The sequence below is a fragment of the Mus caroli genome, unplaced genomic scaffold (genome assembly GCF_978045245.1).
Source record: "Mus caroli unplaced genomic scaffold, Mus_caroli_1 scaffold_20, whole genome shotgun sequence".
NCBI lineage: Eukaryota > Metazoa > Chordata > Mammalia > Rodentia > Muridae > Mus > Mus caroli.
The window spans coordinates 14,422,637-14,438,646 of record NW_028227275.1 but is presented as its reverse complement, the minus strand read 5'-3'; the positions used below and the strand labels follow the sequence as shown (position 1 = coordinate 14,438,646).

General features: G+C 46.9%; 1 protein-coding gene across 2 annotated transcripts in view; it reads left to right on the top strand.

Moving 5' to 3' along the window:
• Cnnm2 (cyclin and CBS domain divalent metal cation transport mediator 2) overlaps nt 1–16,010 on the top strand; it is a 120,820-nt gene that overhangs the window by 83,338 nt on the left and 21,472 nt on the right. For both annotated transcript variants that reach the window (XM_021151393.2, XM_021151392.2), the window contains exons 2-3: nt 12,627–12,770; nt 15,555–15,692. In XM_021151393.2, coding sequence (XP_021007052.1) covers nt 12,627–12,770; nt 15,555–15,692 — 282 coding nt within the window. The remainder of the gene's footprint in view (nt 1–12,626; nt 12,771–15,554; nt 15,693–16,010) is intronic.

Below are 16,010 nucleotides of genomic sequence, written 5' to 3'. Positions count from 1 at the left end.
CACTAACATGCTAAGCATTTGCATGTATGTATGAGTGCCAGGCAGTATGTGAAATGAAATTTTGGTGTGTTTCAGGAACTGCCCTAGGAAAAGTCTGACATCCTCGCAGGAGCAACACTTCCCCCACATCTATGCTGATAGAATCAGAACCTTTGGTGACTATATGGTTAATTTTTCTCAATATACAGAGCTTCTGATCTTACTAGATAGAACTTTTCATGGAGAAGTAAAATTGAGCCACTCATTTTAAAAACAGTTTTTAAAAATCCACAAACAGTTCTTTTAAACATTGTTTTTAAAGGTCTCTTCAGGCCTGGGGGTGAAGTTTCACGCAAAGTGCTTGCTTGGCACGTGAGGCCCAGATCAGTATCCAGCACCACACATTCACAAAAAGGTGCTTCAACTTGAATGTCATTTTCCATTTCTCCAGTAATTTTCAGGCCATAAGATTCTGAGCTGAAGACCAGGGAGGAGGGGTCCACGTGCTGCTCCAGGGTTAGGAAGCAGGGATTCATGAGATGTGGTGGAACTTTTGAGACCATCTGAGAGGCTGCTGGGGTCGTAGTGTGGTGGGGTTGGGCCCTGGCAAGAGGTTAAGAAGTTTCAACTTGAAGTTGTCCATGGTGTGCCGGGCCTAAGACTACCCAGTGGTGGATAGGACTTCTCTTCTGTTTCTCATCTCTACTACATTTCTTTTTCTTTTTCTTTTTCTTTTTTTTTTTTTTTTTTTTTTGGTCTGTTTTGAGGGGGCTTTTCTCCGGGGTGCTAGGGATCCAACTTGGAGCATGATTGCCGTTGAGGCCCCAGCCCTTCTTCTCCTAAACGTGATGACCCAGTCAGTAGTAGCCAGGGCCCTGACCTCAAGAGTGGCTCCCACAGTTAAAGGACAGGAGCAAGCCCAGCCTCTGTAAATGGTACCACTTACCCCTGAACCAGCAGCTAACTCAGATTTCTGACAACTGCAGTCTTATCGGGAGGGAACATCTGTGTCACATAAACCTGTGTCCTCGCTGAAGCTGCCCTGGCAGCCCAGGCTTCACTGGGAATATGTCACTGACTATGTGTGTGTGTGTGGAGGCGTTGCCCTGCAAGGAGGTTTGGACAGCCACTTACTCATCAGCCTTTGGGACTTTTGGAAATAGTAATGCTTTTGGTAAAGGGCGGGGGGCGGGGGGGGGCTTTTGTGTCCCAGAATAGCAGCAGCTATCATCATTTAGACCCAGTGATTTCTATATACAGCAAGAGCTGCTATATATACACGCACGCATTGTTTATGGAACACTATTTTAAGATCTGTGTCACAGTTTTCTGGTTACTTTATGGTGGGAAAATTCAATTGGAAAAAATGTACTTAGCTCTAGAGGGGACGGCAAGGTAAAATAAGCACTAACTAACCCTTGAAGTTCGCTGTGTTATTTTTACCTTAGTCTTCAGGAGTACAGAAATAGTTAGCTCCATAAATGATATTTATCCTCATGACTTCTCTTTTGGCAAGTTAAGCCACTGTAGCTCCTCTTGTAGTATCAGATCAATTACCATAGCAGACAGTGGCTCTGCAGGCACATGCAAGCATGCCTCTGTGTGTTTGGTAGAAAACTCTCTGAGAAAGTTGCTCGTGGTGGGAGTTGTACATCTTGCAGTCGAGGGTTTTTCTCTGAGTTTCTGCATCTGTTGAGTGGAGGGGAAGTGGGTAGGGAAAGGCCCGTTTCTATACTATCCACAGTGGTACCACTGGAGAGCCAGCTGTGGCTGTGGTCTGTGCAGTATGGCAGCGAGTGAGGAGTTGGGGTCCTGTGAGTGCCGGCCGCTTTGCCTTCTTTGCTGTTCTGTGCAGACTGAGCAGTGGGCCTGGTGCTGTGGGAGAGGGGTGGCAAGTGAGGTCCTCCCAGGCGAGAGGCGAACCTCAGTGGAAGGCTGATGGAGACAGGTATTCTGGGAGAATTTAGTCAATGTGCTCAGAGTTCAGAATTGCAAGAGTGTTTTCTGTGTGAGGGAAATAGAATAGCTCCCTAATATACTTAGGTAGAGTTATAAATTAAGGGTACTGTTAAAGGGTCAAAAGTCTGCCCACCTAAGCTGACCTGGGTGATGGAAGACTAGCCCCTACCCACATTTGTAGAAAGGCCTCTGTCTGTATGCAAACCTCTGTGCCCTCTTTACCACCCAGGTGGGCCTCCTCTAAGACACCCAGTCACCCACCAGGGCTGGATGGAGCCTGCGGTTGTCCCGGCTGCATGTTCTCTCTCTGGTCCTATGTGGACACTGGGAAGGCTTTCTTTCCACCACCCTCAGTCAGTGCCACATCCATCCCCATCTGTCCCTCTTATGTTTGGAATTCAGGGTCATGAGCTGTGGCTGGTGTGTGACTTCTTGTCCACACTCTGGAGACCTTATGACCTCATATCTTGCTCTCTTTGACTATTTGTGGGATCACCTTCCCCTTTATCAATGATTCTGAGCAAGGAGCCTATGGTGTTGTCTTTTGTGGGGCTGTCTACCTGTCCCCAGTATTTCCCTCAGTTCCCTGGAGCTGGAAACGTACCAGGTTGTCTGGCTTTGAGGTCAAGTTTGTATGACTGGTACAGGGTTGCTCCCTTCCTAAGTGGCCTGCCCCTGTGTTTTGGGCATCATAGTTTGTGTCAGTAACATGATCACCACGGCGAAATCCTGTGCTCTTTGCACTTTGTGAGAGTCTCCATTTCCTCATAGTCTTCCCAGGATCTGCTCTCTAGATGTCCCCTACCTCCTGTCATGGGAGAACAGCAGAGCTTCCATGACAACCCCTCTGGTCCCCCCTCTTTTCTGGTGTTGGTTTTTCTGGGCCTGACACAAGCCCGTGGTATCTTGCAAAAGCCTTGGGTGGGTCTCCACCCAGATCCACCCAGCCATTCTAGTTAGGCTCTGTCATTGTGAAGCTGCCAGCCCTTTCATTTGAATTCTCTGACTCAAATGAAATTCTCCACCTGACCTGACCTCGGGTGTGACCTGGACAGGACTGTCTCCTCTTGTCTCCTCCGCCTTACGTTCCTGAAGCTTGTGAGTTTCTGTGAAGACACAGTTACAAGTTGGCTTGAGCTGACCCTGAAGTAGTGGCTCAGAGGTGTGGGGGACACTGGGGCACTGAGAGTGAAATGGTTTCTTTTTAACGTTTCTTATTGTTATATCAGGAATACGTACAGTAGAAACCAAGCAGACAAATGTACAATACAGTTAAGATTTACATGTGTGTGTATATGTGTGTATGTGTATGTGTATGTATATGTACATGTATGTATTTATACACATATGGGCATGCAAGTGCCATAGCACACATGTGGAGGTCAGAGGACAGCTTATGGGTATTGGTCCTTTGCTGCCACCATGTGGGTCTCAGAGATCAAACCCAGGTCCTTGGGCCTGGCCATGAGAGCTGTTACCCCCTGAGCCATCTTGCCAGCCCATCAATACCTGACTAAGTGATGAAGGCTGAGGATGGTGAAGAGAGCAGGCATCGGGAGGAGGTACTAATGTGACAGGCGAGTCTCTGGCTGCACTGTGCACGGTGAGAAGAGTGTCCATCCAAACCTTCATCCACTGTCACCACCATCCTGTCCTGTCCCTGCCACCGCCCTCGCTCACTCGGAATAGGAAGTAGCTTCCTGTCTGGCCTCACTGCCTCCACCCTGCCCTGTGCTCTTTTCTACCGTCTGCTCAGGATTGTCACCACAGCAGCCATGATGACTGATATACCATGGAGATTGCACCTGTTCTGCTCAGGGCCTCTAGGGCCTCACCATCCCAGAGTAAAGCCTGAAAAGTCTGAACCATGGTGTTAGCTTTCCTTTCTGCTATGATGGGACAAGGACACTACTGAAAGGGAGAGGGCTTTTTTGGGTTCATGGGTTTGAGGGAACTTCCTGCTGGGAAGGCATGGCAGTGGATGGTGAGGTGACTGTCACGGTGTGCTTCAAGAAGCACAGACTGATGAGTGCTGGTGCTCAGTGTGTGCAAGGCGTGAAACACACACACACACACACACTCACACACACTTGAACACACATATACACATTCTCACACATGTACACACACACTCGAACACACACATGTACACACTCACACACACTTTATACAGTAGGAAACCCTAGCTTGTGGAATGGTCTTCTCTCCCTCCGTAAAACCTCCCTAGCAACTGCCATAGACAAACCCAGAGGTGTATCTCCTAGGTGCCTGACTATACATCAGTCATCAGTCAAGTTGACAGCGAAGGTAGCCATCTGGCTTTTTTCCACTGTGATGCCCCGCTCTGCCTCTTTACTCCTTCCCTCTGCTGGTTCTGTTCCAACCACACTGGCCTTGTCCTCTTCCTTCAGCCCATGAAGCATCCCCCGTCAGGGCACCTCCAGTCCTTTACCCGCAGACTACCTGACTCCGTTATATGCTCAGTTTCCTTGTGTCCCTTCGTCTTTGCCTGGCAGGAAGACCTTCCTCCATTCAAGCTGTGTGAAATGTGACTCACCACCTTTTCTCTCCTCACCACACACCCAGCACAATCCCTTGCGCCTTGTCTATTTCTCTTAGTGTCTGCCTTCCTACTAGAATGTTCCTTGGGAGCCAAAGCTCTGTTCTGTGTCCTGTGGAGTGGCCTAGACGTTTAGTACAGTCTGTTGAGTGACTGAGTGAACTCATGTGACTGTTGAGTTCCCGGTTCTTACAGAGTATTTTATGACCTATATGGCGCTCTAGGCAGATCTCTCCTGACCGGTCTGCTCACTTGTAGATCAGATTAAACCCAAATCTCATGATATTTAAAGTGTGTTGACTTCCTTGATAACACCATCTAGTTTCCTTGGGAGAATTTTTTTTTTAAGATTTGTTTATTGTTAAGTATGTTGGTGTTTTGCCTGATGTGTTTAAGGGTACCAAATCCATTGGGACTGGAGTTACAGACAGTTGTGAGCTGCCATGTGGGTGCTGGGAATTGAACTCAGGTCCTCTGGAAGAGCAGCCATCTTAACCACTGAGCCCTTCCTTGAGGGATCTCAACTACAGCCATTAAATTCTATTTCCCATCTCGGGTTGTTTATTAGGACTAAGGGACCAAGCTCAGGCTCTAGAGAACACTCATTTATTTTATCATTAGTCCCATAGAGCTGACGCTTGGGAACTTTATTGATTTCTGTTTATTGAGTTCCTACTGTAGCTTTGTTAGGAGGCCTGCCAAGCATTTCACTTGCTCTGTCCTTGGTGGCAAGGGAGTAGTGACATCCCATGCTGACGGTGCCCCCTGGAGCCGAGCAGCGCAGCAGTAATGGCAAATCTGAAATGCCAGCTTGTTTCTCTTTACAGGATTGCCTATTTATTTACCTCTTGCCCTGAGTCCTGTCTGAAGGCTCCACAGGCTCCCCTTGCCTTGTGCTCAGATCATTAGGTCTTTCTGACTACTGGATGTCATCTTTTTTATTAGTACAGCTGTGTGTGCTTGTTCCCAGTTTGGTTCTACTTCAGCCACCCCCTTGTCTCTCCTCCCCAGCTGTTTCAGTTTGTCTACCGCTGAATTTCACGTCACTGCCAGCAATGAAGGAGAGCAAAGGCGGCTGTCTGTTCATCAGGCAGCGGGTGACACATACACTTGTCAGCCTGATCCTGTTGAGTGTTGACATCAGTGAATGATCAAAATACAGATGGTATCTGATGCTGAATGTTTGGGCTTAGCAGCACAAAGATGTGGTAACCCCTTATCAGTTTGGGCTGGCTTACCAGGCCACAGAGAAGACACAAATAGGAAACTTTGATACACAGGGCAATGGAGCAGAAATTTGGCTCTCATTCCACATTCTTGACATTACCGGGTCTAGCTCACAGTGAAGACTAGCTTCTTGAGTCCCACCTGTATAGGGCTCTGCCTTGGGTCCATACAGCTGGGAGCCATACAGCTGGTGACTTGATGGTCATGTCTTATTCTGAGTGGAGCAGTGGGCTGTAAAGCCCTGTGCTCATTAGGTTTTCACTTTCACCTTGCTTTCTTGTCCTGTTTAAGGACCCAGCCAGAAACCCAGAGGTTAGGGGTTTATAAACAGAACAGTTAGCTGAAATACTGTAATACCTTATAGCTGGGCCTAAGAAGGCCCTCTCCCAACCCTCATGCCAGCAATTTATGCTTTTTTTTTTTTTTTTTTTGAGGCAGGGTTTCATATAGCCCAGGCTAGCCAGAAGCTCTCTATGTAGCAGAGGATGGTATTGAACTTGTAATCCTCCTGCCTTCCCTTGGCCAAGAACTTGATATATAGCTAAGGATGACCTTGCTTCCCGATCCTCCTGCCCCTCTCCCAGTGCTGGGACTGTGGGTTCACATTGAGTACCCAGCTTACCCACCCTTTCTGTATATCATGGCTGCCTTTCTGCTTCTCATCCTACCTTGATTTCTTCCAGCACTACAGCTGAGAAAGGTCCTGATGTGGCTGAGGCAGGAGGATTGCTGTGAGTTTGAAGCCAGTCTGAACTACCTGAGACCCTCTCTCAAATTTGAAAGAAAGAAAGAAAGAAAGAACGAACAGCCGGGCGTCGTGGCGCACGCCTTTAGTCCCAGCACTCGGGAGGCAGAGGCAGGCAGATTTCTGAGTTCGAGGCCAGCCTGGTCTACAAAGTGAGTTCCAGGACAGAAAGGGCTATGCAGAGAAACCCTGTTTCAAAAAAAAAAAAAAAAAGAAAAAGAAAAAGAAAGAAAGAAAAGGAAAGTTCATTTTTGCAATTTTATTTCTTAGAAAGTTGTTTGTAGGGCTGGAGAGATGGCTCAGTGGTTAAGATCACTGACTGCTCTTCTAGAGGGCCTGAGTTCAATTCCCAGCAACCACATGGTGGCTCACAACCATCTGTAATGAGATCTGATGCCCTCTTCTGGTGTGCCTGAAGACAGCAACAGTATACTCATATAAATAAAATAAATATTTTTTTTAAAGTTGTTTGCAGTTGTCTTTTATCTTTAGGTGAGGCCTAAAGACTCAGGTTCCTGCAGTGACTGGTTCGTGGGACAGGTGCCTGAAATGATGGTCTCCAAAGGCACCCCCTCTCACTCTGAGCTGCACACCAGGAAGTGGGTTCAGGAAGCAGGACTTCTCACCAGGAATTCCAGAGCTGAGAGAATGAGGCCCTGGGTCAGTGCAGAGCTGCAGGGTGAGGCTGGGGGCGGCTGCAGGGGGCTTGGAGAGAGACTGCATTTTCAGTCCAAGGAGCTAATTCACAAAAATGGCCTCTCCCTGTGAAGGGAGTAAGGCCCTTCCCAGCTCTGTGGTGCTTTGGCGCTGGCATTTGAAGTATGTCCATATGCATGTTAACGAACCGCTCCGAGACAATCTGATTATGCAGTAGTTACTTCGGTGAGAGTAGCGCCTCAGTGGAATGGAAACTTCATTTTGAGTCTAATATTAGACCTTGCTTTGGAAAATTCCTTTTAAATGATCACAAGCTGGGAATAGCAAAAGAATTTAACTTTCGACAGACAGCATTCACCAAGAATTTTTAACTGCTTATGTTGGGTCCCTGGGAAGGCAGATGTGAGAAACCTACTGGCCGATTGACTAGACCAGAGCTGCCTGGCTTACGGCAGGCTTCCTATCTGTGGCACATAAGTGTACCCCAGTCTCTTTTACTGAAAATGTTTTCATTCTTTGAATGTGAGCTTGGGGGAGAGGGAGGCACTGTTAGAAAGCCTAATCATTGAGCAATCCAAATGTCTAGACTTGCAAACTGTTACTTCTGTGGCAACAAGCAGGTTAGCAGCATAGATTTGTGGGTGCAGTGGGGCCAGCTGTCCTGCAGAGCCAGAGCCCGAGCCAGCTGGTTTCCAGAAAGTACGTGTAGTGTGGCTGGCTGGTTGAGTTTAGGTGAACTTACCCAGTTCAGACGGTTACCTAGCCTTATATTTAAACCACTCCCACTCATATGGCCTGCCATTTTTTGAAGTTATATAAATATTAACTAATTTTGAAGTTTGTGTTCACTTCCTTTAAAGTTATATTTTAGATGCTTTTAGAAACCAATATTGTTTGAGAGATGTCTTTTTTTGTTTTTAAAAGACTATTCTGAAATTGAAGCACATCTCTTAATCAGTGCGTGTGTTTAACGTAGATTCCCTTTTCCTTCGTTATAACTTGATGGTGCCTTAGACTTGGGCAAACGTGTTACCATTACAATGAGTTACTGGTTACTAATCACCCAGTGCATGGTGGGCACCGCCTCTGTTGGGTGTCAGCCTCCCTGCCAACCCTGTGAAGGAGCAGTTACCATAGCCTGGTTTTTGAGATAAGGAGTCTGGAGCTCGGAAACGTGGCTTTGTCTCCTTGGTTATCAGCTCCTGGTGCTGGGGGAGTGGGGGTGGTCAGTCACTGGAATTCACATCTAAGACGGTTGAACTTGGGAGTCCAAGTTCTTTCTTAGCCCTCACCCAGCCCCTAAAGCAACAACACAAAGCACTGTCACGTGGTCCTTTTAATTTGTTAAATTTACCAGATCCTTTAGACTCATATAAATTATTGACGGGGCCAGAGATGACTCAGCAGATAAAGGCACTTGCCGGAAAGCCCGCTGACCTGCGGTCAGTTCCCGGAACCCACCTAAGGCAGGAGAGCCCGACTCCAGATTCCACAAAGGTCGTCTTTTCACTCACACAGCGCACACCCCACAGGACCAATGTTAAAAGAGCCTTAAGCTTCTGCTCATATGCTTAGACATTTGATATTTACCGTATGTGAATTAAAGCCACGAAATTCAAAACATTTACCCATCAAGCAATTTAAAGGCCAATCATGAATCCATTGTGTGTTAACATAAATAACATTTTTATTATATATAGCTGTTTCTAAAACAGAAAACTAGGAGTAACGTCAGTGTTTATGTGTGTCAGGTTTGTGTCATAAGTGGAGTTGAGGGGTGGGGGAGCCGGACCCTCCCTCCCCTGCTCTATTCTGCTGCTGTTTCTTCTGGAGCAAACGGAGAAAGGCTGGCCTCATAGATAGGGAATTGGGAGAGGGGGCTATATGTTGTCATGACATTGGATATTACGCCAAAACTTCCTTTTGTTGTGTGTGGGGTAAGTGTATATACATTTGTTTGTGTGAAGGTCAGACGTAGGCTTTGGGTCCCTTTCTTCAATCTGTTTACATTTTTTTTTTTTTGGGATAGAGTCTCACTTAGTAGAGCCAGACAGGCTGGTTAAGGAAGTTCAGGGCTCTGCCTGGCTCTGCCGTTGCATTCATGCGCCACTGTGCTTGGCTTCTAACATGGGTCCTGGAGAGCCACACTGTGACCCTCATGCTTGTGTGGCAGGCATTTCACTGACCGAGCCACTTCCCCAGCCCACTAGGGGTTCTGTGTCTTGTCTTTTAAGCAGAATCTCTCGATATTGCCTCAGCTGTTCTAGAACTCGCTCTGAAGACCAGGTTAGCTTCAAATTCAGAGATCTGTCTGCCTCAGCCTCCCTAGTGCTGGGGTTAAAGGTGCGCAGCACCACACCTTACCCAGTAGAGGTTTCTTACAGGTTGTCTACACTGTGGAACCTGAGATCCTGCCGGTGGGCTTTGGGTACTCTGAACCACTGGCACTCTTATGCCTGAAATCTTTGCAAAAGAATTTTGAGGACTATAACCTATGAGGAATATCCTCTCTGCAAGCAATCCATGCAGAGCCGACTTGTGGCTCTCCTTCCTTGGGTGGTGTTTGTGTGCACGCACGCATGTGAGCGCAAGGAGAAGGTACAGCTGTGTATATGCAAAGGTACATGTGCGGAAGCCATAGAACAACTTTTTGGAGTCAGTAGCCTCTACCATGGCATCTGTAGATCAAACTTAGGTTGTCTGGTTTGTACTGCAAACATTTGTAGCTGCTGAGCTGTCTCTGTAGCTCAGTCTGGCCTGGAATTCATGGCGTTCTTTCTACCTGTCTCCGCCCTTACCCATCTGCTAATGTCTCTTTGGAAAAGCCTGTCGCGGGCGGGGCTGAAACGAAGATGGTTCCATAGGTAAGTGCTCAGAGTGCTCTTCAGGGAACTCTAGTTCAGTTGCCAGGCCCCTTGTTGGGCTGCACAAACAGACTATGACTCTAGCTCTAGCAGTTCTGGCATGCTCTTTTGGCTTCTGCAGGCACCTGTACTCTCATGCACAGATGCACATACAAACACACTCACATACATACATACACATCATTTAAAATAAAAAATATTTTTTAAAAGGTCCCTTGTTCCATCTAGTACTTGGAACTATTTATTCATGTGTTCATCTCAAGTTATTGTCACTAGTCACTTGAAATATTAGCAGGACTAAAGAAATGGTTTAGCAGTTGAGGACCCTGGCTGCTCTTCCATGGGACCAGCTTGGGTTCAGGTCCCATCACCCACACTGGTGACCTACAGCTCCAGTCCCAGGGGATCCAGCATCCTCTTCTGATCTTCATGGGCACACCAGGCATACACATGGTACAGACATAAATGCAGGCAAGGCATCCGCCGCATAAAAACAAATCTTAAAGGAATTGGCTCACCCAATTTTGTAGATCTTTTCAAAGTTGCTACACCAGATTATTCAGTATTTTAAAGGTTACATTTCTTACTGTCACTACCCAGCTCATAAAAGAAGTGTTTCCTGAGGGGCTGAGGATATGGCTTGGTTGCTGTGAAATTCTACAGCCTTGAGTTTGGCTCTCCAGCAGCCATGTAAACAGCCGAGCATGGCAGTACCTGCCTGCAGTGCCAGCCCTGAGAGGCAGAGCCAGGAGCCTCTAATAGCTGACAGACCGTCACCTAGCCAGTTGGTTTCAGGTTCAGTGAGACACCTTACAGTAAGGTGGAGACCATCAGGGAAGAAGATACACTTGGTCTTCATAGGTATACTCATGGGCATGTGCACACATGCATACATATGTGCATGCACACAAAGTCCTTTATTAAGAAGGTATCAAAGTCACAATAATGGATGTGAGTTTCTTAGAATTATAGTTTTCTACTGAAATCACAGTTTATAAATCATTAACATCAAATTCTACCCATGGTTTTTCTTGACCTAATAAGTCCACTTAGTTCATTTCCTTGAACATGTCTACCAGATATCTCTGTCTAAACTACAGTTTGTCGTGTAGCCAATCTATCAACTGAAAGTGAGGTTTAATGAAATCAGCGTGGCCTGAGACGATGTGTGCTTGGTTGAAATGCCTTTGTCTGGCGTGTTTGAGGTCCTGGGTTCCTTCTGCAGTACCACAAAGTAAAGTATGTTGATGACAACTCACAACCAAGTCAAGTTCTCTCAAGGCAACTGTTGTTACTTTAGATTGTGTTATGGTGCGTCTCGGGTTGTCACGTAGGACGTCCAGTGATGTCCACACAGAGTAAGGGTCTAACTTTTACTGTTCTAATGAGGACACCCTTAGAGACACGGGCTTTCCCCTCCCACGGTGGCTGTGTGGTAATGACTACTGCTGGTCTCCATTGTGACATTCTGGGACAAGCGAAGGATCTTTGCACTGTGGTCCAGACTCAGCATGGTGGAGAAGGCCGGAACCATTTTAATACTTAGAGGGAAATGGTGTTGCTGACCTTCTAAGGGTCTTGGACCTCCCTGGAGATCCATGGAGTTCTCTGTCTACTAGGGAACTGGTGGTGTGTCAAAGAGGAAGAGCTGGTGGTGGTCAATGTCACGACCGCTAGGAAGGAGAGCTAGGTACAGGGCGGCCTATGGACTGTGACAGTCCTCGGCATCCCCGCTTTAGTGACTTAGAAGGCCTTGTCCATTTGGTTGTGGAGTTGGCAGTGCCATTAAACATGCTGGAGCATCTACTTTAATAACTGGCCAGCAAATGTGTTGCAAAAACAAAAACAAAAACAAAAAAACAATTGTTCCCAGCGAGCTGTAGAAGCAGCTCTATCTACACAGACATTAGGAACGGAGTTTGAATCCCCAGCATCCGTGTGAAAAATGAAGACACAAGGACTAGGGAGATGTCTCAGTAGATAAAGTACTTGCCTCCACTCTTCAAGACTGGCATTCAGATTCTCAAAGTCTGTATAAAAGTTGGGCAGGCACTGTAGCCACCGGAGGCAGAGGCTGGAACTCCGGGATAAGCTGGCAGTCTAGACCAGCGAGATTCTGTGAGCAGGTTCAGTGGAAGACCTTGCCTCAGTAAAGGGAAGACTGGCTTCGAGGCTACCTTATGTCAACTTCAAGTCTCCACACACGTGCATGCACACATATGCAAATGGATATGTATAACATATGTATGTTCACATGCAAATGACAGAATGCCAGGTACAGCAGTGTGCACTTGGGAAGGTGGGGACAAGAGAGAGGGTTCCAGGGCCCTCACTGGCCACATGACCTGGTGAACCACTGGGCTCTAGTTTCAGCCAGAGATCCCATCTCAAAAATAATGTGGAGACTGACTAAGGAAGACAACCAGTGTTTGACCTGGGCCCCCACACACATGCACACACGTGCACATGCCTTGATGCAGGGCTGGTGATGTATCCCAGTGAAAGAGCAAACAGGCCCATGTTTGCTCCCCACATAGAGAGAAGAGAAGCATGCAGCTGTGTCCATAAGGCAGCTAAGGAGCCGGCTAAGGAATCCAGAAAATGACCTTTTCAACTTTGTCTTCTGTCTCTAAAGGGAAATCCCACCTGGCCATTGTGCAGCGAGTGAACAATGAGGGTGAAGGGGACCCATTTTATGAAGTTCTGGGAATTGTCACCTTGGAAGATGTGATTGAAGAAATCATCAAATCTGAAATCTTGGATGAGACAGACCTGTACAGTGAGTACCAGTGTCTCTGTACCCTTGCTGCCGCTGTCCTGCCACATTGACACTTCTCCCCAGGGTTGGGCCTCTCAAGTGTAATTGCAGTGTTGCCTAGTGCCTTTACCAAGCTAGAAGAAAGGGCAGACTTAGTGACACTGAGTGGCAGCTTCTCTTCCAAGGCAGATTCTCCTGGCCATCAATGCAAGCACATTCAAATGTTGACCTCTGAACTCCACAAGTGCATGCATAGGCGCATGAATCCTCCCCTCATACACACCGAGAATATTGTTTTCTTGTCTGCTTAACTGCCTGCTCTTGAAGGGCAGATGGGGGATGGTGAGTATCTAGATCAGGAGGGGGAGGGCCCCAGGGTGAACCCATCCCCTTAGTGTTGGCCCTGCATAGGGTCTCATCTCACTGAGTGCACAGCTGGCTCACTGTACCGGGGAACTGCAGCCTTCACCCTCAGCATGCTTGTATCATATGCAGCTCTTTCTTTTCTTCTTTGTTTATTTTGGATATGAGTGTTTTGCCTGCATGTGTGCCTGTGCACCACATACATTCGGTATCCAAGAAGGCCACAGCCACAAGAGAGCAGTAGATCGTCTGGGACTGGAATTAAGGTGGCTGTGAGCTGCCATGTAGGAGCTAGGAATTAAACCTGGGTCCTCTGGAAGAGCAGCTAGTGCTCTTAACCCCTGAGGCATCTCTCCAGCCCCACCCATATGAGGCTCTTTGAAAAGTTGATCCTGCCAAGGAGTGCCCAAAGCTCCTGGGGCAGGGAAAGATCACCTGGACTCTGTTTATCCTCTCAGCTTTGAAACAGAGCTTATAGGACTTGAGCTATTGGAGGGGCCCGTTACATTCCAGGAATACGTGCTCAAAGAGAGTGATTTTATCTAGTCTTTTTACAAAGGAACATGACACATTTTAACATCTCCAAGGTTTTGTAGCATCTGAGGAAGAAAGCGTTTTAAATTGTTAAGAATTACCTTTGAACAATGTGCCCTGTACATCTATCTGTATACGTTCTTGTCTGTTTCGGGCTTTTGACCTTTCCGCTGTCAGAGATGTCCTAGTAGAGAATGCTGTTGTTCATTTTTGTTCTTTCATCCTTTTATGATCCTGTATGATGCATGTGCAGTCGTTATGTGGGTTCTAAGGATCCACCTCAGGTTGCTAACCTTTGGGGGCAGTGCTTCACTCCCTGGGCCGTGTCACCGGCCCCTTTCGTTCAGATTGAGCGTCTGTCTGTATGTCTGTTTTCCCTAAGGTAGTTCTTGCCTTTGGGGAGACAATATAAATGCTTATGACATCTTAGATACTTGTTAATGGAAATGTTATAAATGTTTACTAAGCTCTCAGTGAAGGAACTCATTTCATGGAGAAGTGTTAGGTGACATGTGACCTCTTGGCTGAACTTGTGGCTTCAGGGTTATTATCAATCTAGGTGAAAGGTCAGCCATGAGAGCAGCCAGTTTCCATTAAAGAACCATTTCCAAGTGTAGTAGTGTAGTATTGACTAAAACTTTCTGATTTTCACAATTATTTGAGATAGAAGTGTAGAAGTACCTAGTCACTGATGTTTCACCCTGGACAAGGGCTGTGGTACACAGCAGAGTGAGCACCGGGGTCATGTCCTTTGCTTGTTTAATTTTTCTCTTTTCTTTTCTTTTCTTTTCTTTTCTTTTCTTTTCTTTTCTTTTCTTTTCTTTTCTTTTCTTTTCTTTTCTTTTCTTTTCTTTTCTTTTCTTTTCTTTTCTTTTCCTTCCTTCCTTCCTTCCTTCCTTCCTTCCTTCTCTCTCTCTCTTTCTTTCTTCTTCCCTTCCTTTTTTCTTTTTCTTTTTGTGTGTGTGTGTGGGGAGTGGGCAGGGTGTGGAGGCAGTTTGACACCGCAGCCTAGGCTGTGTTTGACTGTATAGTTCTCTTTCCTTCTAAGTGCTGGCACTCCATGTGCCTGCCATTACACAACTGGGATCCCGCCATGTTGGATTTTTCTTTCTCAGCACTTTACCCTGAAAAGTGGCTGTGTAGGGAATCCTTGTAGACCAGGGGCTAGCAAACCATAACCCGTGAGTGTCTGCTACCTGATTTTATCTGCCTACAAGGCAAGAGTGGCTTCTCGTGAATTTTAGTGTCTGGGAAAAAAAATCAACAGAACACCATTTATTTGTGAGATATAGAAATTAAACAAAAGGTAACATTTGTGTCAAGTGTTGTTGTGCTCATTCATTTACACACAGCTGCTTTGCAGAGAAGCAGCTTGGAATCGGCAACAAAAGCCAGAATCTGAGTGCTTCCTCTCGGGCCTTTTCCAGAGGAGGCTGGCTCGTTCCTCCAGGATCACCCCCACATTCACCTGACCTTGAACAGTGCATGGTCTGGGGCAGGAGTGTAGCCGGGGTGATGAGCAGAGAGTGACCTTCTTCTTGGGGAATCTTGCTTGTGTGTTTATTTTCTTTCACCTGAGGTGGAGAGGCCCTCTAGCTGGTAGAGACAACTTCCCTCCCTGTGGCCTGTCTTCCTCGGAGTGCTTTTGGTAGCACTTGGGTCCCAGTCTGCTGCTCTGTGATTCTGTATGCTCCTTGTGGGGTTTCTCCTGTCTGCCCAGTCATATCTCAGAGGGACTCTGTAAGGCAGCTGCAAACCCAGGAGAGGCCGTGTTCTCTGCCCATTCTGTGAGACCCCCATGAGGTCACCGGTTCTGGAGGGATTCTAACACCTTTTGAAACAGTGCGTTTGTGTCTTCATCGATAAAGAGCCCTGATTTTGTTTTCTCTTTCCCCATTCCCACCTCAGCCGATAACAGAACAAAAAAGAAAGTGGCCCACCGTGAAAGAAAGCAAGATTTCTCTGCCTTTAAGCAGACGGACAGCGAGATGAAGGTTAAAATATCACCGCAGCTTCTCCTGGCCATGCACCGTTTCCTAGCAACAGGCAAGTGCGCTTATCACAGTATGAGATCTGCAGGCCCTGGAGCCTTCCTCACCACACCAACTGGGGGGCTGGGGGTGGGGGCTGGGAAATGGGGTGACAAGTAATGCCACTTTGTGTTTTGTTTCTTTTTTTTGTTTTGTTTTGTTTTTGTTCTGTTTTGTTTTGTTCTCTTTAAATTCTCTCCTCTCCTGTGTTCAGTGTCGGCATGAACCCTCTGAGACATTTGCCAGGGGTGGACCAGTAACTTAAAATTGGTCTGAAAGGTAAGGACGAATGTTAGTGCCACACTGCATGTGTATGGTAGGCCAGGTCATCTCC